This window comes from Felis catus, chromosome B1, assembly GCF_018350175.1.
Source record: "Felis catus isolate Fca126 chromosome B1, F.catus_Fca126_mat1.0, whole genome shotgun sequence".
Taxonomy (NCBI): Eukaryota; Metazoa; Chordata; class Mammalia; order Carnivora; family Felidae; genus Felis; species Felis catus.
The window spans coordinates 201,023,037-201,046,162 of NC_058371.1; the positions used below are offsets into that span (position 1 = coordinate 201,023,037).

General features: G+C 54.2%; 1 protein-coding gene across 7 annotated transcripts in view; it reads left to right on the forward strand.

Moving 5' to 3' along the window:
• The window catches only part of TBC1D14 (TBC1 domain family member 14), a 112,195-nt gene extending 89,069 nt beyond the window's left edge, over window positions 1-23,126 (forward strand). For 5 of the 7 annotated variants that reach the window (XM_011281956.4, XM_023253338.2, XM_019829799.3 and 2 more), the window contains 5 exons: window positions 316-387; window positions 1,099-1,227; window positions 5,008-5,117; window positions 16,281-16,539; window positions 20,508-23,126. In XM_011281956.4, the coding sequence (XP_011280258.1) occupies window positions 316-387; window positions 1,099-1,227; window positions 5,008-5,117; window positions 16,281-16,539; window positions 20,508-20,573 (636 nt within the window). In that variant the 3' untranslated portion in view covers window positions 20,574-23,126. The remainder of the gene's footprint in view (window positions 1-315; window positions 388-1,098; window positions 1,228-5,007; window positions 5,118-16,280; window positions 16,540-20,507) is intronic. The other 2 variants (XM_023253336.2, XM_023253337.2) reach the window with 2 other exon arrangements.

Here is a 23,126-nt window from a genome sequence, read left to right on the forward strand (position 1 = left end):
GGCAGGGGAGATAGTCACCCAGCGGGAGCCCGCGAAGGGTGGTTTCCTCGGGAGGCGTTCACGCCTGAGCTGCCCGCTTTCTTCCAAGCAGCTTTGCGGGTTGAGTCTGCGGCCTCTCTTGTCAACCGCGGGTTGGTAGTCCGCTTGTTGAATTGCGCTGTGCGTGGAGAGCTGCTAGCCCCGTGCTTGGCCGCTGCTTGGTCGTCTGTAAACGGCCGGCGTGACCGGCGGCAGGAGCAGCAGCACCGTCACACGCCGTCGTGAGTACTAACCAGACTTACGCACGTGTTGTTTTTGGTGTGTTGATCCTTTTAGGGCGGTCCGTACCATGACACGTTGCACAGTATTTTGGGCGCTTATACTTGTTACCGACCGGATGTGGGTTATGTAAGTGAACTGTTTCAATACCTTATACCGTTCTCCTCTACAAAGAAAGTCAGAATGTTGCCCAGCCCACCTTGGCTGCAAACGTCAGGTTGCGTGCCTTCAGATTTTTTTTTTGGTTGTGGTCGAGGGGGTTGGAGAGCCTCGTGTTAAATGGAGTCGCCTCCGTTTTCTTGTAAAGGGATCGAGCTGACACGGCCGCTCTGTGGCACTCATCACGTTTTAATTGGGTTTGATTTTCATTTTTTGCACGTGATTTTTTTTTTCTAGCACTAAATTAAAAAGATCCTAAGCAGTAACCATTTAAAAGCCATTGCTGCCGTTTCTGTGGCTTAGCAAGTGTGCGTGCGCATGGTCTTAGATTTAACACACTAAGTTAGATGCACGTTCCCACGGCACCGGCACGCTACGTTCGGGAGGGCGGTACTTCAGATGCCAGATGTGTAGTGGGAGGAGGTCCATTTATCGTTCTCTGTGGGGACGGAGGCGGGGACTGAAGGGGTTGGGCCAGGAGGCTGATGTGACAGAGCCGTCCGAGGAGGGACAGGTCAGGGTCCAGGAGGCTCTCCGTTCAACTTCAGGCGGGTGGGGGGGGGGTGGCTGTGTGGGTCTTTCTAGCACGAGGGTGGGTGTTGATGGTTCCTCTTTCGAAAGAAAGAGCAGCTCAGACTGTGGGGCTACCGTGAGTTTAACCCCCTTCTCTGCTTCCCTCAGGTCCAGGGCATGTCCTTTATAGCGGCAGTGTTGATCTTGAACCTAGATACTGCAGATGCCTTCATTGCTTTTTCTAACCTTTTGAATAAACCCTGTCAAATGGCGTTTTTCCGAGTGGACCATGGCCTTGTGAGTATCTTCAGCATATACGCCCTGGGTACCCTGTCCTCACACAACCCGCTATTGCTAACCATTGCGTCAGAGGGGAAGGGAATGTGTTTTCCAGGCGCACGGTTAATAGTTATTTGTATGTATTTCTTGTTTGTATGTGTTTCTGAATACATTCTTTCAGAAGTATTTCTGAAAGTACATTCTTTAAACAAGGGAGGAGGGGTGGCTCCTGCCCGCATGTATGCACTTCGTGGCACAGCAGAAGGCCGGGCGCGGGCTCCGCATCTGGGTCTGTCAAACAGAACGTCGCCTCATTCACCTCCGTTGCCGCCCACTGTCACACCGGGGCCCCGCTTCGTGCAGTGCGCTCACCGCGGAGCGTAGACGTGGTTAAGACCGGCTCCTTGATTCGACAGAGGCCGCACTGTGTAGACGCTGCTGTAGGCACAGAATAGGTGGAAGGAACTGACAGGAGTCGCCCTCACCTGCTCCTGGGGGTGGGTCCTCTGCGTGGCGCAGATGAACCAAGGCTCGGAAACGACATGACCCATCGGGTCACGCAGCTGGTGAGTGGAAGGGGCATGAGCTCAACCCGTTCTGCTTCCTAAGCCTGTGGGCTTTCTACGGCCCGGAAGAAGAGTCGCCCGTTCAACAAGCCCATTGGCCTTTTTAATGGGCGCTGTCTGGATTGGCTGATAATTTGCTGATGATTGTCACCAGTACTTCTAGACCAAAACGATCTGATAGTTTAGATCAGCTGGAGAATATTTCTTCCTTAATGTCCTAAGGACTCTGAGGATTTCTTGCTCAGGCAGCACGTACGTTTAAAAAAAGAAGCATTTCAAAACTGCTGCACAAATGGCGGCCCGTAGGACGTTGACGAGTCCTTGTGGAGGGCAGTTCGGTCCTGAGCGTCAGTAGTGGTAAGTGGCATGGGTGTCTAATTCTGCTTGTGAGAACTGTTCAAAGAAAGTCCCGTTCCGAGAAAGTCACAAGCATGGACAAAGCATTACGCACAGGGATGGTCTGACATAATTATTTATAACTGTAATAATTTAAAATTATCATGAAAATGGAAACAGTTTAAAAGGGAGTTTAGGGGGAGACAGAAAGTTACTTAAAATCTGGCAGTAGAAACAGCAGGTGTTGGCCAGGATGTGGAGAAAAAGGGAACTCTCTTACACCATTGTGGGAACACAAACTGGTGTAGCCACTGTGGAAACAGGTTAGAGGTTCCTCAGAAAATGACAAACAGAATTACCGTATGCTCCAGCAGTTGGACTACTAGGTATATGAACGTGGAAAATGAAAACACTAACTTGAAAGGATACACGCACCCCTGTGTTTATAGCGGTGCTGTTTATGGTAGCCAAACTATGGAAGCGGCCCAAGTGTCCGTCGACAGATGAACGGGGAAAGAAAACGAGGTGTGCGCAGTGGAATATCACTCAGCCATAGAAAATGAAACCTTGCTACTTGCGAAGACACGGATGGAACTTGAGAGTGCGATGCTAAGTGAAACAAGTCAGAGAAAGAGAAGGACCATGTGATTTCCCTTGTATGTGGAATTTGAGAAGCAAAACAAGTGAACAAAGGGAAAAAGACCAACCAAGAAACAGACTCTCAACTATAGAGAACAAAGTGGTGGTCAATAGCGGGGCGGGGCGTGGGGAGATGGGTGGAGAAGAGGTTCTGGGGGTGAAGAGTGAACTTAGCACCGAGTAATGTGCAGAATCATGGAATCACTCACTGTATGTACGTCTGAAACTAATCCAGCACAGCGTGTTCAGATACCGGAATTAAAATAAATGAATGAAAAGTAACGAAATCTGGCAGCAAACCAGTGCAGTACTGATGTTTGCAAAAAAAGATTGTACCGTGGAAGAGTTATTGAAGATAAAAAGCTAGTTTTCTTCAAAAGTATCTGAAATAGAACATGTGCCGTAATAGCTACCATATTTAACAATAGAAGGAAGTGAACCACAACATTGATAGTATTTACAGATGGTCCTCTTTTGTTTCCATACTTCTTAAGTTTTTTTTTTACAGACTTTCACCATCAGGAAAAAGCTTTTTATGTATAATAAAATGATTTATATTTAAATTTCCGAATTTTGAAGATAAGACCCCAGGTTTCTGTTTAGAAACCTGTAATAAAAACCGTACTTCAGAATTTTAATTTAGGGGGGCAACTGGGTGACTCGGTCATTCGGGCATCTGACTCTTGATCTCCAGTCAGATCATGATCTCAAGGTTTGTGGGGTCAAGACCCGTGCCGGGCTCTGTGCTGGTTGTGGAGCCTGCTTGGGGTTCTCTCTCTCCCTCTTTCTCTGCCCCTCTGCTCACATGTGCTCTCTTTTTCTCTCTCTCAAAATAAAAAACTTAAAAGAGAATTTTTTTAAGAAAAATATTTTTAGCTTAGGGGCTCCTGGGTGGCTCAGTCAGTTAAGCATTTGACTCTTGATTTCAGCTCAGGTCATGATCTCATGGTTCGTGTGTTCAAGCCCTGTCTTGGGCTCTATGCTGAGTGTAGAGCCTGCTTGGGATTCTTCCTCCCTCCCTCCCTCCCTCCCTCCCTCTTTTTCCCTTTTTCTGTCTCTCTTTCTCTCCCTCCCTCCCTCCCTCCCACACATATGTATACACTCTTTCTTAATATAAATAAACTTGAGAATTTTAGCTTATATGTTTAAGGAAAGATTATGGAATCGTAGTGTTGAATGGGGTCTCCCAAAAGTAGCCCTGTGGACCTTGGGGCCCGATAGCTGTGGGGGGTGGGGGGCGTCCTGTGCCTCAGGGGAGACAGGCAGCATCCCTGCCAGTCGCACCTCCCGCTACTGTGACATCAAAAGTGTCCTCAGACATCGTCAGATGTCCCCCTGGGAGGCTGGGTCCTCCCCCGCCCCCGTTGGGGCCCACTGCTTTACAGCGCGTCCTTCCCTTGGGTCTCAGAGTGCCGTCGCCCTCGTGCATCCTGCTGGTAAACGGGACAGAACCGGGCCACCGGGCTCTGGTGTGCAGGGTTTCTCATCCAGCTCTAGCTGTTCGTTCTGTTCCTGTGCTGCTCCCCTGCTCGGTGCGCTTTGCTTTCGTACCAGCCCGCTAGGGGCCGGGGGGCACATGCCAGTGGGGTACGGGCCGTGGCTGCCTCCTGCTGCGTGACAAGGGCAGCGCTTCTAAGCCAAGGCGTTGCCTGTGCCACATGTTAGTCTTCTGTCCCCTCTGGATGCGCTGGGGTTGTGAGTGAGGGACGCACGCTGCCTCCGGTTCTTTTAGACGGTTAATCGGTCCTGCTTCTTAGAGAAGAACAGTGAGCCCACAAAGACTCCACCTTCGCAGCACAGTTCAAGGCCAGCCTTGCCGCACACTGATGGCAAGTTAGTGACCGCTCTGGGCGTCCGTTCTCTTCTCTGTAAGTTGAGGAGATGCTACGGTGTAGCTAGTGATGCCCCTGTGACGACTAGAGAAGGCGCTGATGTAGAAATTGCCCGAGCCCGGTGATGAGTTCCCCGTCAAGACGGGGCGCCTGGGTGGCTTGGTCGGTTAAGCGTCCGACTTCGGCTCAGGTCACGATCTCGTGGGCCGTGAGTTTGAGCCCCGCGTCGGGCTCTGGGCTGACAGCTCAGAGCCTGGAGCCTGTTTCAGATTCTGTGTCTCCCTCTCTCTCTGCCCCTCCCCTGTTCATGCTCTGTCTCTCTCTGTCTCAAAAATAAATAAACATTTAAAAAAAAAAATGTTGACTTTCTTCTGTAGGTTGCAAACCTGTGCTGATAATTGGTATATTTCACATTATTTCCCCAGATGTTGACCTATTTTGCTGCATTTGAGGTATTCTTTGAAGAAAATTTGCCGAAATTATTTGCTCATTTCAAGAAAAACAACTTAACTCCAGACATCTACCTAATTGATTGGTAAGACTGAATTTCCTATGTGTTTTCTCACCTTATTACTACCTATGACTCTGACTGTCCTCCTTTATTCCCTCAAGGGGAGAAATGGTTTCCTGGACCTATTTGTTTTCAGAGCGCCATGTGTCCATTCATCAAGCGAGATGTCACTAAGCCCCAGGTCTGTGCTGGGCTCTCTGCTGGGACCTAGTGACGAGTGGGGCGCAAGACACAGTGCTCTTCTGTCAGGAGCCCTGTCAGGAAGGGAAGGCGTGTGTCCGTGGGTGGCTGTGCCGCGTGAGGTGCATGCTGTTAGGAGGGCGAGATGGACAGAGCCCCGGACCCAGGCTTAGGGATCACAGCGCACAGAGGTGTCCCACGAGTTGGAGCCCAGGCACGATGTGGGCACGCGGTGGTCCAGAATTAGCAGGGCCGTGGCCGTCCATTTGGTGATGCTGGAGCCTAGAGCCGAGGGTGAGGGGGGCAGGTGAGAGAGGTGGGGAGGCCAGGTCGCGTGGGTCTTAGGTGCAGGACTATGGAGCCAGCGGGAACGCTTGCGGGCTTTTGCTTGGGGTAAGGACGGAGGTGGGTTATATCCGGAAGTGAGGCTTAGGTTATTGGGGAGCCTGGGGGCAGGGACAAATAAAGACGAAAAGACCAATGCTCGAACTGAGGCTTCAGAAGCTGGGGGGACGGTGGGGAACGGAGAGACCGGGAGTGGAAAGCTTTGGGTCCCCGAGAGAGTTGGTGTGCGTGTGTGAGACAAGGCCGAGAGTTGTCCATCTGGTGAGGGGCACGTCTGTACCACCAGCTGAGGCCCGAATCGGGCCAGATTGGGCAGTGAGGTTAACGGATTTGGCTTGGCTGCAGTGATTTTGAGGTACTCCCTGCACATCTGAGTAGACACACAGATAGCAGGTGTTAGAGAGTTCTGGGGTTCACACGGGTGGATGTGGCTGCCTGAGGAGGGGGTGGCATGTCACCCCAGAGAGCCCGGCGTCTGGGGGCAGACTTGTGGAGCAGAGGTGGGAGGAGTGTGGTTCTGGAATACTCAGCCCCGGTCCAGCCTCTCCTGTTACTTGACTCGTGGCCATGTGCTGGGCATTAACCCTCTCCGAGCCCGTTGTCTCATCTTTCGCCTTGTAGGGCCTTAGAAGGTGACGCCACTGCCCGGCTTACAGAGGGGCTCTGCAGACGAAAACGATGTCACTCGGCCCAAAGGCCCGTTTGGGCTTCAGCACCACTCGCATAGTGAATCTAAAACTGTTGGTAACGGATTTGGAGCTGGTTTGACTTTTGGTCATCTGAAACGAGGCTCAGGCCCTGAGAGAAAGCAGACTTGCCTGCACCCTTGGGAATGAGCCTTTGGGATTCTTGGCATTTGTTGCCTCCACCCTAAACCCCGAGACTGTTATTCTGACTCTGCTGAATACTCGCCGGAAACCAGGGTTTGGGGGTTGGAGCTTGTAGCTGGTGTCGCTTTGGAGTAGTGAGCATCAGGCCGTGAAGTGACCCCTGGGGCGGGGGCGCTCTGGGCTGGCCTGTCTGGCATGTCTCACAGGTCACCTGTATTTAGCAAATGACCTCTTAGATAGGCTCCCCTCTGCACCCCCGCTGGTGCCGCCACGGTGCTAACCGTGACTTCGCCCTGGGAGGGGGTGGGGGTGTGTTGGGAGACGGTCAGACCAGACCGGAGTCTTCAACTTCTGCCTTACCTGTTTTAGGGCCCCAACTCACATTCTTAGGATTTCAGGCTGAAAGCGAAGTTTGGAGAACAGTGTCCTGGAATAGTGTCTTTCAGACTTTTTCACCCTGACTCGCAAACAGGAATTATTTCTGTGTTGTGATGCAGTGTGTGGCCACGTGCCCAGAAATTCGCTCTGTATACAGGACTGAAACCAGTTTCAGACAATACCTAGCCCTTGTTTTGTGTAAAGCATCCTGAAATTTCCTGTTCTGTTCTATTTATTTAAAAAAGTGTTGGGGCGCCTGGGGGGCTCAGTCGGTTGGGCGCCCAACTTCGGCTCAGGTCATGATCTCGCAGTTTATTAGTTCGAGCCCCGCATCGGGCTCTGTGCTGACAGCTCGGAGCCTGGAGCCTGCTTCGGATTCTGTGTCTCCCTCTCTCTCTGCCCCTCCCCTGCTCATGCTCTGTCTCTCTGTCTCTCTCTGTCTCAAAAATAAGTAAAAACATTAAAAAAAATTAAAAATAATAAAACAATAAAAAAAGTGCTGGAGGTCACCCACTCTGATTGATTTCACAGTGCACTAATCTTTTTTTTTTTTCTTAATGTTTATTTTTGGGAGAGAGAGAGAGAAAGCGCAAGTCGGGGAGGGACAGAGAGAGAGGGAGACACGGAATCGGAAGCAGGCTCCAGGCTCCGAGCCGTCAGCAAAGAGCCCGACGTGGGGCTCGAACTCACAAATCACAAGACCATGACCTGAGCTGAAGTCGGACACTTGACCGACTGAGCCGCCCAGGTGCCCCCACAGCGCACTAATCTTGACGGGGTCAGCAGGGGCAGCATAAAGAGCACCGTCCTTTCCAAACAGGACCCGTTCGTTTCTCCTCTGTCTGGAGGCGGTTATGATCCAGGTGGGGGCAAAGGTCAGGGGCACCATGTTGACTGGCGGCAGGGCTTCCCACACAGGATTTCCCTTAACTCTCAGAACAAGCTCCTGGAGCGAATTGTGACACGTCCGTTTTATAGATGAGAAAAGCGAGGCTCGGAGAGGCAGCGTGGCCTGCCCGAGGCCACGGCTGGCTGGCGTTCAAACTCAGGTTCCCGCTCCAGACCTCGTGCGCTGTCCCACGAGTCCTTCTGAGGGACTTGGTGGGAAGGCAGTGTCACCCGAGCGTTGGGTCCCGTAGCTCAGGCTCCGGAGATCGCGTCCGTGCGCTGATGATGCGCCTGGGGAGAGGAACGCCTGGACCAGACCGTCCGTGACGAAAGCTGAAGCCGGTGCAGGCTGTCTAGGTGCAAAGGTAGCTCAGGGATTCCACTCCTGAGACCGTGGCGATGGGTCCTGGTGGCGCCCGATGCCTCGTGAACGCGGCCCCCGGTGCCCTGGTGAGGCCCCTGCTTTACTGCTTTCTAGAGTAAGGACCAGGTAGGACGTTGTGTCTGCGGCTGCAGCAGGGGCTGGGAGGTAGGTTGACTTGAGCACAGGAAAAGCCACGTTTTCCAGACTTCCCCTTCGCCGTCCACGGTTACTGATGGTCTGCAGTGAGTCAGGGTCTTGGCCGGGCGCTCACAGGTAGGAGCTCAGGTGGGGGACAGGGCAGGCGGCGAGGAGGAAGCCAAGGGAAGAGCACGTCTTGTTCAGGACCTGCCCTCGAAGCTGACGCTGCGGAGACGTTTGTTTTGTCCTCACGGTGTCCGTGCCAGGCGTAAGCACATCTTAGCCCAGAGGAGGCCCCTGAGGCCCCTGCCCGGGGTCCCACCTGTAGTGAGCCGTCCAGGCTGGTCGCGCTCAGCTTTTGCCTTTTCAGTGTGTCCTGCCACCTTCCCAGAGCGGTGGGGCCGCACCTGACGTGTGCTGTAAACCGGGGTGGCCCTAGGCTTCCGGTTACTAACTGCCGGAGGACGAAGGCTCTCTGGCCTGTTCTGTGTCCCAGGGTCGAGGGCCCCATCTGGGTTGGCCGGCCGAGTGTCCTGGGTGAGCTGTGTGGGCACTAAGAGGACCAACTCTTTCCTGCCACGCTGTCCACCCACCGGAGGCCAGCTGGGAATTGTTCCTGCTTTATTCCCAGGATGGGGTCTCTGCACTGCGATGATCACATTCTAGCTTAGAGGCCGTTAACCTGGCGCATTTGGAGAGTCATTCCTCCGGAATGTTCTTTTCTGTCCTTCCACCCCTGCAGTGCATGCCTCCTTCCATCACAGCCCTGACCCACTCTGAGGGCATCTTTTGTTTCTTGCTGTTCCTGCCACGGACCGAGCTTAGTCACCTCCGTGTGGCCAGTGCCGGGCCCCGTGTGGGAGGACGGACACGTGGCCGTCGAACTCTTCAGACTGTTCCTTGTCGCTGTCGAGTGGCAGAATTCTCCAGAGATGTGAGTGGGTTTTGCGGTAATCTCGGATTAGTAAAAGAATCCGCGGCACAGTCCGCGTCATGATTAGCGTCCGGGGGTCCTTGCAGAGCCCGTCGTTACACCGCAGCTCTACCTTGAGGGACAGGCTCAGGGTGAAGTTAAAGTTGGCAGATTTTAGTTTCTGTTGCAGCTTGTACTCGTTTATTTGTGGATGTTGACTTTTGGGTGAGAGGTCAACCTACGAGCGCCCCAAGAGCAAGGCTTGCCTCGCTGAGCTCCCAAGTGCCCAGGCTAGCATCTGGCGTGCACCGGGGCTTTCATCGGTGTGTGTGTGTGTGTGTGCGAGCGCGCGCATGTGCGCGGACGGGGAGGGTCTGAGCCTGCGGTGAGAAGCCCGTTCGCAGGAAGGGCCTGCGCAGCCCGTGTGTCACCGGCACGTCCCCAGCCTGGCCGCACACGGAGCCTGCGGTACAGTGCGGGGCTCCCGTGGTTTGCCCGGTGCCTGCCCGGCCCTGCTGGGGGCTGGGACGTGAGGGCCCAGTTAGAAAGTGCTCTGGGGGCACTGAGATGGACGTGACTGCTTCCAGAATCGGGCTGGGGATCGGACTGGTTGACTGAGTTGGAACAGAGCCTTAAGTAACTGCCTCCCAGTGTTTAATGAATGCACGTTATGTTTGGCATGTTAATGTATTTAATTCTCACAAAATCTAATCAGGCTAAGTGGTAGCTCCTCATTTCTCAGCGTCTGTTCTAGCTGCTCGGCCGAGTCTGTTACGAACACGGGGAGTGCGTGGTGAGGTAGGGGGTCGGGGGCAGAGGCTCGTAGGCCTAGGAGAATCTGGGCGCAGCTGGGAGTTGGGGCCTTGAGGGTCTCTGGTTGTGGCTTCCCTGCAGCAAAGACCGCTGGTGGCTCTTGTGCCTCGGGCTGAGATACACTTCTCCACAGCCGCCCTTTATCTGCAGTTTCCTAGTCTGGAAAGTGGGGGTGAGGATTGTACGTCCTTGTGGAGTTGCAGCGAGGATAAATCGGATAAGCCGCGTAGACCGTAGGAAGCAGCACTCAGAACAGAAGTCCGCACTCCCCGCCAGCTCTTGCCTGCGCCAGGCCCTTGGGGGTGGACCAGGGTCGGGTTGGTTTCTGAGAGTGAGCCAGGCTTTGGAAGCAGTAGAACCCCTTTTCCCCCTTCGGAACCTCCTTGCTTTCCTGCAGGCTCAGACGAACAGTTAGAACAGACATTGCAGGGAAGGATGTTTTCTGGAAGTTGGGAGGCCTCGGAAGCTGGCCTGTTCCTTCCGCACGTCATGGGGGAGACGGATGCACAGAAGCTGTGTTTGGTGTCCTTTATAAGCCTGCAGCCACTTGTTTAGTTCAGCAACACAGAAATAACGTTAATTTGCGTTCGTTGAATTTATACCTGAAGTTAATCGTTTTTTTGTAAGTTTATTTATTTTGAGAGAGAGAGAGAGAGAGAGAGAGAGAGAGAAAGAATCCCAAGCAGGCTCCATGCTGTCAGGGCAGAGCCTGACTTGGAGCGCGATCTCATGAACTGTGAGACCCCGACCTGAGCCAAAATCCAGAGTCGGACACTTAACCGACTGAGCCACCCAGGCGCCCCTGAAGTTACCATTTTTGGTATAAAGTGCCGTCATCCTCGGTGGTCCAGAGGAGAAGAAGCCTTGAATGCTCTTTTGCTACCACGGGGAGAACCCTGCAGCCGTCCTGGGCAGGCCTTGGGGCCCTGTCCCTCGTGCCCTCCCGGGTCGGTGCAGGATTGGAGCAGGAGGAAGCCGAGCACACTGGGCACAGTGAGAGCCCACGAAAGGCTGGAGACGGGAAGGGCGGGAGGGCCCTGTGCAAACAGCAGCCCCCCTGTTCCTGCTGCTCCGACCCCGACCCCAACCCCGACCCCGCTGTGGGGCCAGGGCAGAGCCTGGTGGAGCGGGAGCTGAGCGCTTGCGCTCTTGAGCTGCGTGAGCGGTGCCTGCTTAAACGCCCTCTCCTGAGAGGCAATCAGGGGAGGACCGTTTCAGCGTCTTACTCACAACAGGTGTTTGAAGCTAAGTATGGTTTCAGATGCAGGCAAGCGTCTGCGAGTGTGGGGTCAGAAGTGGTCTTGGTGGAGCAGGCGGTTGACACTGGCACGAGGCCCCTCTCCGTGGGAGCCGTGCTCCTGCAGGAGGGGTGGGAAGAGGGTGAGCGGACAGAGGTGTCTGCCCTGGAGCCCGAGGGGACGGAGCCATGCGACCCTGGGCTTGAGGGGCGAGGGGCTGAGCCCTGGTTGCTGAAAGCCTCAGAATCCACCAGGGCAGACCAGGGCAGACCAGGGGGCCATCTCGGGGCTGAGTGTGATGAAGGAGTGCGTGGCTTTCTGCCCGGACCGTGCCGTCCCCGAGACTCTGCGGGCCGAGGTTGGTGACTGTTGGGAAAGATACGGGGCTCAGCGCCAGCACCGGGCAAGAAACCAGGCCAAGCCCACGGTCCCGGAAACGGGCCTCTAAGAGTGAGAGGCGATTTACAAAATGTTGTCTTTAAAAGGCGCATTTTATTTAAGGTGTGACGTTCGGGCCCTGACGGTTCTGTGTCTGCACGTAAAACGGTGAATGATGTGCAGTGTGGCTCAGCCCACTTTCCTACATGGGAACGTGTCGGGGATCAGTTCAACGTTTGTCATTCTTCCCTGTCTGATGCTGGGACGCTGCCTCTGTTTGGTACCATCTCTGCACCGACTGTCGCCAGCCCAGAGCCCTCCTGAACTCCAGGTCCTAAATAAAGGATGAAATCATTTGGCCGCTTGGACGTCTGACACTCAGACCGCGTGTCCTCACACTCACCTCTTGACGTTGTTGACGCGGCCAGAGACCCCACGTCTCCTTAAGCGACAGCTCCATCCTTCAGGTTGCACGGCTGAAACCCAGCGTCCTTGACTCCTCTGTTGCATTTATCCACCGCGGAGACCAGAGTTCCTCCGCTTTGGCCACCTCCACTGCGGCCTGCCTCCTCTGACCTCGCCTGGGTGGTTTCAGTGGCTGCCCAGGGAGGCCCGTGTCCGCGACGGGCACGTCTCAGCACCGTGGACCGGGGCCCCGTCTGGTCAGACCCTCTGCCGGTTTTGCCTTGCACGTAGAATAAGACCCAAAGACCTCGTAGCCGCCGGTAAGGCCCGCCCGTGCCGGGCCCGGGTCCGCACGGGCTTCTCCGAGGAATTCTCTCCTCTGCTCTTTTTGCCTTCGGCCCAGCGGCCTCCTTGTTCCTCCTCGACTGTGCCAGGTTCACTCCTTCCTCACAGCTGGGGACACCTTCCTTTGGCTGGACACCGTCCAGACCCCCTCCCTTGGCTTGTGGCCTCTTTTTCAGGGCTTTATGGACACGCCGCTTCCTCGTCCATCCCGTTGAGAAGTGTGTGTGTGCATTCACACGTGTGTGCGCATCCAGGCCGGCAGTCCGTGTCTCCTACCCCTGCTTGTGTTTGTTCAGCGTCTGACACGCTGGGTACTTTATCCCGTTTGCTCCAGAGGGCGGGGAACTTTGTCCCTTTGTCTGATGCCACGTAGCCTCGTCACCAAAACGCAGAGATTAGCGTTTAGCAGTAGGCTCAGAGGTACTTACCTTCACGGACGGACCCATCTGCTCAGCGTCAGAATGGCTCGGGTGTGGGCAGTTTCCGCATGCAGCAGCGGAAGGGCCTGGTACGGATGGACGGGAGGCCTCAGCAGGGGTGCGTGGCGGGTACTGGCCGTGGCGTTCCTGATCATTCAGATGTTTACTTTTACGAAGCTCAGGACGGCTAAAGTAGTTTGTGGAGATGCGCACGTGAATCTGAACCCAGGGAGGTCACGTCAGACGCATTTTTCTCGTTGTTACTCTGCCCTTTGCCTGTTGCTTTGTCTGTTTTCCGATAATTTTTTATTAAGACGCTGCTTTTAAGATGTCAAGGGTTTGCTTTCCAGGAATGAACTGGCAGGTGAGAGAGTATCTTGGAGGAGGTTAGTTCTGCACTTTTTTTTATAGCGTTAATAATGTGTGTTTTGTAGGTAGAACTGAGAATGTTCTCTAGATTCAGACTAGAAACAAAAAAATCTCTTGGATCTCATGAATAAATAAACTTTAAAAAAAAAGTGGGGCGCCTGGCTGGCTCCGTCGATGGAACGTGTGGTCTTGATCTCTGTAGATTAATCTCTGTAGAGATTACTAACAATAAATAAATAAACGTAAAAAAGTCTCTTGGATCTTTCTTTAACTGTGTTTTCTTGACCGAATGATAAAATGGTTTCCCGTTTTTGAGATGTTAACAATTCAGGCTTAAGTCTTGTTATGACTTTAAAAAACAAAGTGTCCTGGGGCACCCAGCTGGCTCAGTCCATGGATGATGTCAGGGTGGTGGGCTTTCAGTCCCACATTGGGCATAGAGATTACTTAAGAATGAAATCTTTAAAGGGGCGCCTGGGTGGCGCAGTCGGTTAAGTGTCCGACTTCAGCCAGGTCACGATCTCGCGGTCGGTGAGTTCGAGCCCCGCGTCAGGCTCTGGGCTGATGGCTCAGAGCCTGGAGCCTGTTTCCGATTCTGTGTCTCCCTCTCTCTCTGCCCCTCCCCTGTTCATGCTCTGTCTCTCTCTGTCCCAAAAATAAATAAACGTTGAAAAAATAAAAAAATAAAAAAAAAAAAAAAGAAAAAAAGAATGAAATCTTTAAAAATAAATAACCAGATAGATAGATAAACGTGTCTCGCCCGGTACCGTGTAGAGCAAGCAGTCCGGTCGTTTAGGGCATGGGCTTTGGAGTCCGGTTCGCAGCCTGGCTGTGTCACTTACTGGTGGCAGGACCTGGGACTCAGTTCCCTGTGGTCAAATGAGCTAACCGAACCCGTCTCCCAGGGTGGTTCTGGCTGTTGAGTGGGGGTGCTTGTGATGTGCCCGCTGTAGTGCCCGGCACATAGCAGGTCCTCAGTTTATTTTATTTTTTTTTAATTTTTTTTTTTAATGTTTATTTATTTTTGAGACAGGGAGAGACAGAGCATGAACGGGGGAGGGTCAGAGAGAGAGGGAGACACAGAATCTGAAACAGGCTCCAGGCTCTGAGCTGTCAGCCCAGAGCCCGACGCGGGGCTTGAACTCACGGACCGCGAGATCGCGACCTGAGCCAAAGTCGGACGCTTAACCGACTGAGCCACCCAGGCGCCCGAATAGGTCCTCAGTTTAAACTTAGCTCTTGTGGTTTGTATGAGGTAGGGCCTTCCTGTGACACTTGTCTGCCTGTTCCATCGTCTGGGCCGAATGAAATCTAAATTGTTATGCCTTCCTTAAAACTCTTGTTAGAGTTTGGTAGCCTTGGATATTTTGGGGTCTTAATTAGCATGCTCTTTTGCATGCATGCCCCAGACTGCCTGAAGTGTTCCTCTGGGCTCTGGGGGAAAGGCTGTTTCTGGGGCTGAGCATGCTGCCACGTGAGAGTTTGGAGTTCACTGCAGACAGGAGAGCCCGTGCGCGGGAGCCTCGTGAGCGCGTTTGCCAGGATGGCACAAACTTTCCGGTGGCATCGATCATAGGAAGCAGAGTCCTGCTGTTGGAGGCTGGACGTTACTCTCTGACCAGGGCAGCGCCGTAGTCTGAGTCCAACACTGGAGCCCCGGTGCCTTCACGGGCCCTGTGTGTGTAGAGCTGGCACGGGCACTAAGGGAAAACTGAAACCGTGGACGGGCGATTCTCTGGGAGGGACAAGGGGACGTGCCCCAGCAACTGAGAAGCCCCACTTCTTTGTCACATTTTTTAAATTGTTGAGAGAGAGCGAGAGCAAGAGTGAGCGAGGGGCAGGGAGAAAGGGGGAGAGAGAGAGAGAATTCGGAGCCTAGAGTGGGGCTCGAACTCATGAACCCTGAGTTCATGACCTGAGCCGAAGTCGGGCACTTAACTGAGCCACCCGGGCGCCCCGAGAATCCCCACTTCTTTTTTTTTTTTAATTTTTTTTTCAACATTTTTATTTATTTATTTTTTTGGACAGAGAGAGACAGAGCATGAACGGGGGAGGGGCAGAGAGAGAGGGAGACACAGAATCGGAAACAGGCTCCAGGCTCTGAGCCATCAGCCCAGAGCCTGACGCGGGGCTCGAACTCACGGACCGCGAGATCGTGACCTGGCTGAAGTCGGACGCTTAACCGACTGCGCCACCCAGGCGCCCCGAGAATCCCCACTTCTGATGAACACTGCTGCTGGGGAGGAGGTGGCGAGAGCCGCTAACGTCTGGCACACTAGAGCAGATTGGCGGAGTGCCGACTCACTTACCTACTCGGCGGAGACGTCCGGGTGCTGTGCCACATGCTCGCCTGGAGGGAATTGGCCAGGGTCCCTGCTCTTGAGCGTCTCTGTGGGGAGCAGCAGGGCAAACACGAGTTATAAGCCCCAGGGTCAGAGGGAGCATCTGGCTGGTCCTGGGGGTCAGCAGACGTCCTGGGGATGGCACCCGGGCTGCGTCTCCCGGCTGAGGGAGGAGGGTGGGTTCACAGACAATCCGTTTGGCCTGCGTCTCTTTGGATTCGCCTCGCTTTGTGACACGGGCACTTTCCGGGTTAGAAATGCTTAAACCCGAGGATGCAGTTGGTCACCCAAGATGGTATTTGTTGGGTAGTTTGGATGGTAATTGTCACCGTATTTTAAGAGAGTGCCTGTGCGCTTCACTTTTTCACCTGATGGTTTCCGTTAAGTACGAGATCGGTTTCTCGTGGAAGAGGTTGCTTTGTTCCTTCACAGACTCCCAGGGGGAGAAAGTACACAGCACTCTTGAGAAGTAACGCGCACATGCCTACGCTGGTTACAGGGTTCTGTTGACTGTTTCGATTTGCCTGAGACTCTAAGCTCTTAACCTTGGGTCCGGCGCCTACCACAGAGTAAGCACATCGTCGATTCTCGATAAATACTTGTTGAATGGATGCAGTCAGAGTCAGCAATATAGAGAAGGCACAGAGAATCTCCATGAAAGCCGATAGTGTTTTTTTAATAAAACCGGCCTTCAGAATGAATGCGGGCCTCGACCCCCGCACCTTGTGTCTCAGTATGAACATCACTGACTCAGGGAGTGTTCTTAACGAGTTAGGCCTGAATTCCGAACTCACTCTTTGTGCCATCCGAACCCTGAAAAACTCAAAACTTTTTTTTTCCAGGATCTTTACCTTATATAGTAAGTCTTTGCCCCTCGACCTGGCCTGTCGCATATGGGATGTGTTCTGTCGTGACGGGGAGGAGTTTCTGTTCCGCACGGCCCTGGGCATCCTGAAGCTGTTTGAGGACATCCTGACCAAGATGGACTTCATTCACATAGCCCAGTTCCTTACGAGGCTCCCAGAGGACCTGCCCGCGGAGGAAGTTTTCGCCTCCATAGCTACAATTCAGATGCAAAGTCGAAACAAGAAGTGGGCTCAGGTAAACGGATCCTTCGTTCTCTTTTCCCTGCAGAGCAGTTTGGCTCAGTAGCATGACTGAGGAAGTTCATTGCTGCCTTTTTTTTTAAATTTTTTTTTTTTTAACTTTTATTTATTTTTTGAGACAGGGAGAGATAGAGCATGGACGGGGGAGGGTCAGAGAGAGAGGGAGACACAGAATCTGAAACAGGCTCCAGGTTCTGAGCAGTAAGCACAGAGCCCGACGTGGGGCTTGAACTCACAGACCGCGAGATCATGACCTGAGCTGAAGTCGGACGCTTAACCGACCGAGCCACCCAGGCGCCCCTCATTGCTGCCTTTTGAGAAACCAGCCCTCTCTAAAGAAAGTCCTCCTTGGACCGGAGATGAGGAGCCTGGGTTTGAGGCTGGGCTCTGCCACGGGGGGTCATCGGATGGACAGGTGGAGGGGCGGGTAACAGAAGCCTCTCAGCCATTCTGCAGTGGCGCCGGGGGACCACTATGCTGTCCACAGGTTAGAAGGCATTGGTAAAACCAGGCGCCGCCACCCCCACCCCCACTGCTGTGCTTGGCGCCGGGCGGAAGGGATTGTCCCCCATCGCTGATCAACAGACGAGACCCACAAAGGCGAAATGCTTGCCCTCAGCGGTCAGTGGAGGGCAGGAGGGCTGAAGGGTGGCTCCCCTGGGCTGTGTCCTCTGGCCCTCTGGTGGCTGAGTTGGGGGAGTGGCTGAGCTGCCCTGTGGGAGCAAGTCCAACCTGGGCCTCCTTCTAGATCCCTCTCACCTCCTCTGGACGTCCCGTCTAGGGTTTTCCCCTGGGGGATTAGCCGGTGTTGTCTGGTTCCAAGTCTTTATTGGGCAAAAAAGGAAAAAACAAGCCTTGCTTCTTACGGGCTTATTTGAGCCTTACAGGCTCAAAGCTTGTCTGAGCGGCAGGTCGCACTGGGAAGTTATCTGTGGACGTTTCTACTCCCCTGTGTATGCCAAACAGCACATCCCTCATTTACCCTTTGTGTTAGTGGGAGATTTCAACGATTTTTTTAACGTTTGTTTTTTGAGAGACAGAGAGCATGAGCAGGGGAGGGGCAGAGAGAGAGAGAGAGAGAGAGGGAGTCACAGAATCCGAAGCAGGCTCCAGGCCCTGAGCTGTCAGCACAGAGCCCGACCCGGGGCTCGAACCCACGAGCTATGAGATCATGACCTGAGCTGAAGTCAGACGCTTAACTGACTGAGCCTCCCCCCCCTCCCCCAGGTGCCACCTTTATTTTTTTTAAGCAATTTTTTAAATGTTTATTTATTTTTTGAGAGACAGTGTGTTAGTGGGAGATTTTAAATCCATATTAAAATAGAATAAAATAGATCACAGACCCTACATCTTTGTCAGCCAGTCAGTTTTCAGATTTCTAACAGTCTCAGGTATCCGTGGCTTTACAGTTAGTTTGAATCAAGATCCAAATAAGGTTGGATCCAGCTACCACATTGCCGGTAGCTGAAAGATCTTTTTAGTCTTCTGTTTTTATTTTAATATATAGGTTACCCCACCTTTTATCCCTCCTTCTGTATTTATTGAAGAAATGAGGTCATTGGATCTACAGGGTTTCCTAGGGTCTGGATCTTGCTGGCTGTACCCTTGCAGGGGTGTTGACCGTGGTCTTCAGTACGGGCGATTTCCTGTAAAGTGACTGTTAGATCCACCGGCTTGATCGTGTTCGGGTGTTTATGTTTGGTTGTAATACTGCGAAGGTGATCAGGCTCCAGCGGCCTATTTATTTTTATAATAGTTTTATTGAGATGTAATTTATGTACCATAAAATTCACCCTTTTGAAAGCGTACAATGGAGTACATTGATTAACCAGAGGGAAGTTCCCCTGTCACCTGGGTCTGCTGTCCTGGCCCTTGAGCCGGCCCCTTCTGTCCTTGCTGCCCTGTGATGTGCTGTTCGGTCTGGCTGGCAGACTCCCTTCCCGTCTGGCTCTTTTGGGGAGAAGCACGGCTGTTGTGACGGGACCTTGGGCAACACCATGAGGTGCTCCCCTGGTCTTAACTGGGGGCGGGGAGAGGCCCTGTTTTGTGCTGAGGGTGATGGGCTTTGCATTTCTGAAATGCTGCATACGTGCTGCCTTGCTGCATACGTGGGTGAGCCTTGAAAACCGTGTGTTGTGTGTGAGAAAGCGAGACACTGAAGGCCACGTGCCCTGTGATTCCGCTCATAGGCAAGTCCAGGGCAGGTGAGTGGTCCCCCAGGCAGTGGGCGAGATCGGGCAGGGTAGCGGGGGCCGGAGTTCGCAGGGTCCTTCTTGAGGCGGTGAAGACGTTCTAAAGCGGACCGCGATAGTGTCGCACACGTGGATGGACACGCTACACGCCACTGAGCGAGCGGTACGCTCTCACCGGACAGATGACGCGGTAAGGAAGTACGCCTCAGTAAAACTGGGACAGGATACGCTCGGCTCGTGTGTGAGTGGGACTGGCGGTCCGCTTAGCAGGGATCTGGTGACAGGCAGAGAGAGAGCCTTCCTCTGGTTAAGAAATAAGCGGACGGTGCGAAATGAAGACACGGGGCCCCAGGTTCAGAATGGTTGAGAGTTTGAAGGGGGGCACTGCCTGGGCCGTGTGCCCTGCGTGGGAGGGTGTGCTGCGGCCTTCCTGACGCACCTGCTCACGGTGGTTCCCTGAAGTCGCGGCAGTGACCCGAGGCCTTCCCTGGCAGCCTTCGTGCAGCTCGTGGGACTGTGCCTCCTGTCTACACGTGCAGTCATGGGTCTGCCGACCTTCCTTTGCTTGTCACTGGTACCCAGCCCGCACATCCCCATGTGTCCCCCCCGCCGACAGGCGCACACACACACACACACACACACACACGCAGGGAAGGAGGAAACCCAGGTCTTCTGTGTCGCTTCTTGTGTTTTAGGACAAGGTAAAAATGTTTGGTTAAAGCTAGGTCAGAGGCTCGTGAACAGTAGGACGTTTTCTAATAATGGGATCGTGATAGTCGTTGGCCTGATGCTGGGGGTGCAGGTGGGCGTCGAGTTTGTACCGTTCTAAGTCCCACAGGAGTTGTGGTCTGTATACATTCTCCCAAATGCTGCGCTTCGGGTTAAGACCCTGACGAGCTTTCCAAAACCAGTAGACGTCCGCGTCTGCTTGGCGGTCCCATGGAGGCAGAGCTGGACAGGGGGACCTTTATCTACCGTTAGTCTTTCCGTGCGATTTATTGGAAACCTGCAGATGTTTCTGCTCTACCCCGTGTAATTTGTGATTCAGTTGAAGTCACACAGGGCCTGGCCTCAGGAGATGAGCGCTTGGTTCTGGAATCAGGCAGATCCAGGTTGGAACGTGTGTGCTGCTTGAACAGCCGATCTCGTGAGCGCCCGTCGTTCAGGTGCCTGACTGCGGGGCTGCTTGTGTGCTAACAGCCGCTGTGCGCGAGCTGCGCCGACTTAGGGAGCCCGTGCTGTTGCCACTGCTGTGTTAAGCCGTCGCAGTGGAATGTAGTGTCTTTAAAAACGAAGGTGTTAACCAACAGCCGAGAGAGCGCAGAGTTGGGAGCCAAGTGACTTTGGGGAAGCTCGGGAGGGCCCCAGAAGAGCCCGGGTCTGTTAGCACGGTTTGCTGCTGAAGCGGAGAGGCAGGCAGGGAGCGGCCCTGCTAACGGTCCAGGGGTGCTCGTTGGCGTGCTGGAGCGGGTGGCCTGGCTTGGGGGTGGTGAGCCCGGGGGCTGGAGCCGGATGTGGGAGGAGAGCCCTGTAGCCCCGTGTGGACATTGGTACCGTGGCTGCTGGGACATGGTTGTAGGACGTTAGCCGGAGGCGGCACGGTTGGATTCTCACGTCTGGAAGAGGGCCCTGGCTGCGGGTGTTGAAGGCAGAACAGGGCAGCGGCGGACGTGGGGAGGCAGAGGCCCCTGCTAGGAGGCCGTGCGTCCCGTCACCACACCTGTGTCCAGTGTCCTTGCAGATCACCCACGGGCGTCCCCTGTGCTTCCAGGTACTGACCGCGCTGCAGAAGGACAGCCGGGACGTGGAGAAAGGCAGCCCGTCGCTCAGACACTGAGGGGACAGGCGGACCCGCGCTCGGCACCGAGCAGACCTCCAGGTGGCACCTTGCGTGGCTTCGGACGCACGCACGCACGCGCTGACCGCGGACGAGAACGGGCTGTTTTCACGTTTGATCCTAACACTGGAGTTGGCCTTAAACAAAACAAACAACTTTCAAAGAACTACACCAAGGCTTAGCCTTAAGAAGCTCGGTGGAAAGATGAGCCAGTGTTGACCAGGGCCAACACTGCATACTCTGCATGGTTTAAACCTAAGGCAGTGGCTAATCCCCCCCTCCCCCATCTTATTTCAGCGAAAGTTAATTAAATTGTCATGCTTTTATGTCAACTCATGAAAAGTACATTACAGTCTTCCTTAGCCAAGGTGTGTGAGAAATCCTCCCGGGGAGGCCTCGGAGAGGTTATTGGCTCATTTACGTACGTGAGTAGGGAAGGGGTTGTCGATTCCGTTCCCGGGACGACCTGTCCAGAGCTGGAGGTGATGTTTTCACAGCCCACCTACCCAAGCTTGCGGGAAAGGAGAATGGGCTGTCCCAGGGCGGTCACGCACGAGTGCCCGAGGGCTCCCTGGGATTCGACCTGACCTCTGGGTTGGCGTTTCTCCATCGTGGCCTTGACAGAATCCCAGCACGAGTCCCATGCACGCTGAGGTTCCGGGGTACCCGTGCTCTCCGAGATTGCTGCGCCCTCCAGCTCCTGAGCGGAAGAGCTGCTCACACGGACGGCCCGAGACCTGGCGGAAAGAGCACGGGAGGACCCCCACGCCTCCCATCTGCGGAGGCCAGGCGGCTTGGGGGGGGGCGGGGAGCCTGCTCTCTTGCGTCACGGGCTGCTGCTCTTTCTGTTGTCAGCTAAACGGCAGGACCGGTCCTGGTACCAGATGTTCCCTCCTCACGTACTCGGCTTCAAGGTAGACCGAGGTGAGGGCCGATGAGCAGGCCGCACGCTTCCAGTGGTACGGACGACGGGCCACTCGGGGCTCTCGGTGTCTGTCCTGTGCGCCTCTCCCCACGTTAGCTGGTTTCCCCCAAGTTCATCAGCCGGCAGCTTTCTTGTTCTGACTTTCCCTTGACTGACTTTTACGATTTTGTTGTAAGAGCTTTGTTTATCCAAACTCAAAGACACGAGCGGTTTCACACGGACTAGCCCAAAGGACGGGCAGCTGTGTGGAAGCCGGCTCCCGCGTGCCAGCCGGGCTGTGCGAGTGTCCGTGGACGGGGCGAGGGCACCGTCGGTTGCGCCCGGCCCTCCGCCGCCCCCTCAGCTGCACGTCCGCCCTCGGCCCCGAGAGCAGGCATGCGGCAAGGAGACCGGCAGGGGGCCGGGGCCCGACCGTGACCTCGCCCTTACGGGTTTTCCGTGCCCGCCACGTCCGCTGCCGACACGCGCAGGTGCGACGGCCAGTTGCGGAGCCGGGGCCCCGTTCGTGCCCTTCACCCCAGCCCTCTTCCGTGTTTCCTGTTTTCTCGAACTGCCTTCGCCCCGTGTCTGCTTAACCGAGTTCTCCCAGGAGGTTGTAGATCATCTTGGATACACTTTCTGCCTCAGCCTTCAAGTGCTGACTCTCCCGACCTCTGGGGGTGGGGAGGGGGGCGTCCCGTCTTCACCGAGGTCTTGCGCTTCCAGACGCAGCCGTCCCCGGACACCGCGATGCTGAATGTAACCCACACTGAGCCGGCCCCTCGCCCGGCCCGGCCGTTCCTCCCACACGTGCTGACTTGCGTTCCGTGATGTGGGCGTTCTGTCCGGAAAGATGTATATATTTTCTTACTGTACATAAAGATGTTCCTAAATCGGGACAGGAAGCGACGCCACAGGGGCATTTGTGCCACTGCCGCGGAACGCGTTTGTGGGACGTCACGTGCATTCAGAACCCAGCCCTTAACCCTTTTCTGTCCCAACAGTTGGACGTTAAATCTCTTTCGATTTACGTCACTACTGATGCATTAAGTTTTTAAACGGGATCCCATGCCGACCGGGAATCCTTAGCGAATCTTTAGCTCGGAAGAGGTTTTCGTGACCTGTTGAGGGACCACGTGAGGTCTTGCGGTTTGATGTGTCCCCCTCACAGGCCGGGGGTCCTGAGTCCCCACGCAGGGTCCCGTGGCCCCTTTCCGCAGAGCGCTGCAGAGGGCACCCGGCCGGGCATCTCTGTTGGACGCTACCACCGAGGAAAGCCGGAAACGACTAGAAATGCCACGCCCCTTTGGAAGTCTGCACTTTCCCCTTCCTGTGCCCGCGGTTTCCAGGACTTCAGGCTCGGGACCTTGGCGCGTCTGGCACTTTAGGGTCAAAAGCTGCGTCCCCACCGGTCCCTGAAAGCTCACCTAGAAACATTGTTCACTTTAAATGGTACTTTTTAACTGCTCAGTTTTTGACTATTTTAAATAGTTTGCTGATAGAAAAATTCCTGATAATACTTGCTACATATCATGTTTTAATTGCCTGTACAGTTAACCTTTAATTTTATTTAGTAAAGTCTATCAAATTAGGACTTTTTGAACTGTAAATATGTGGTTTTATTAAATAAAAGTCATGTAAAATTGTTA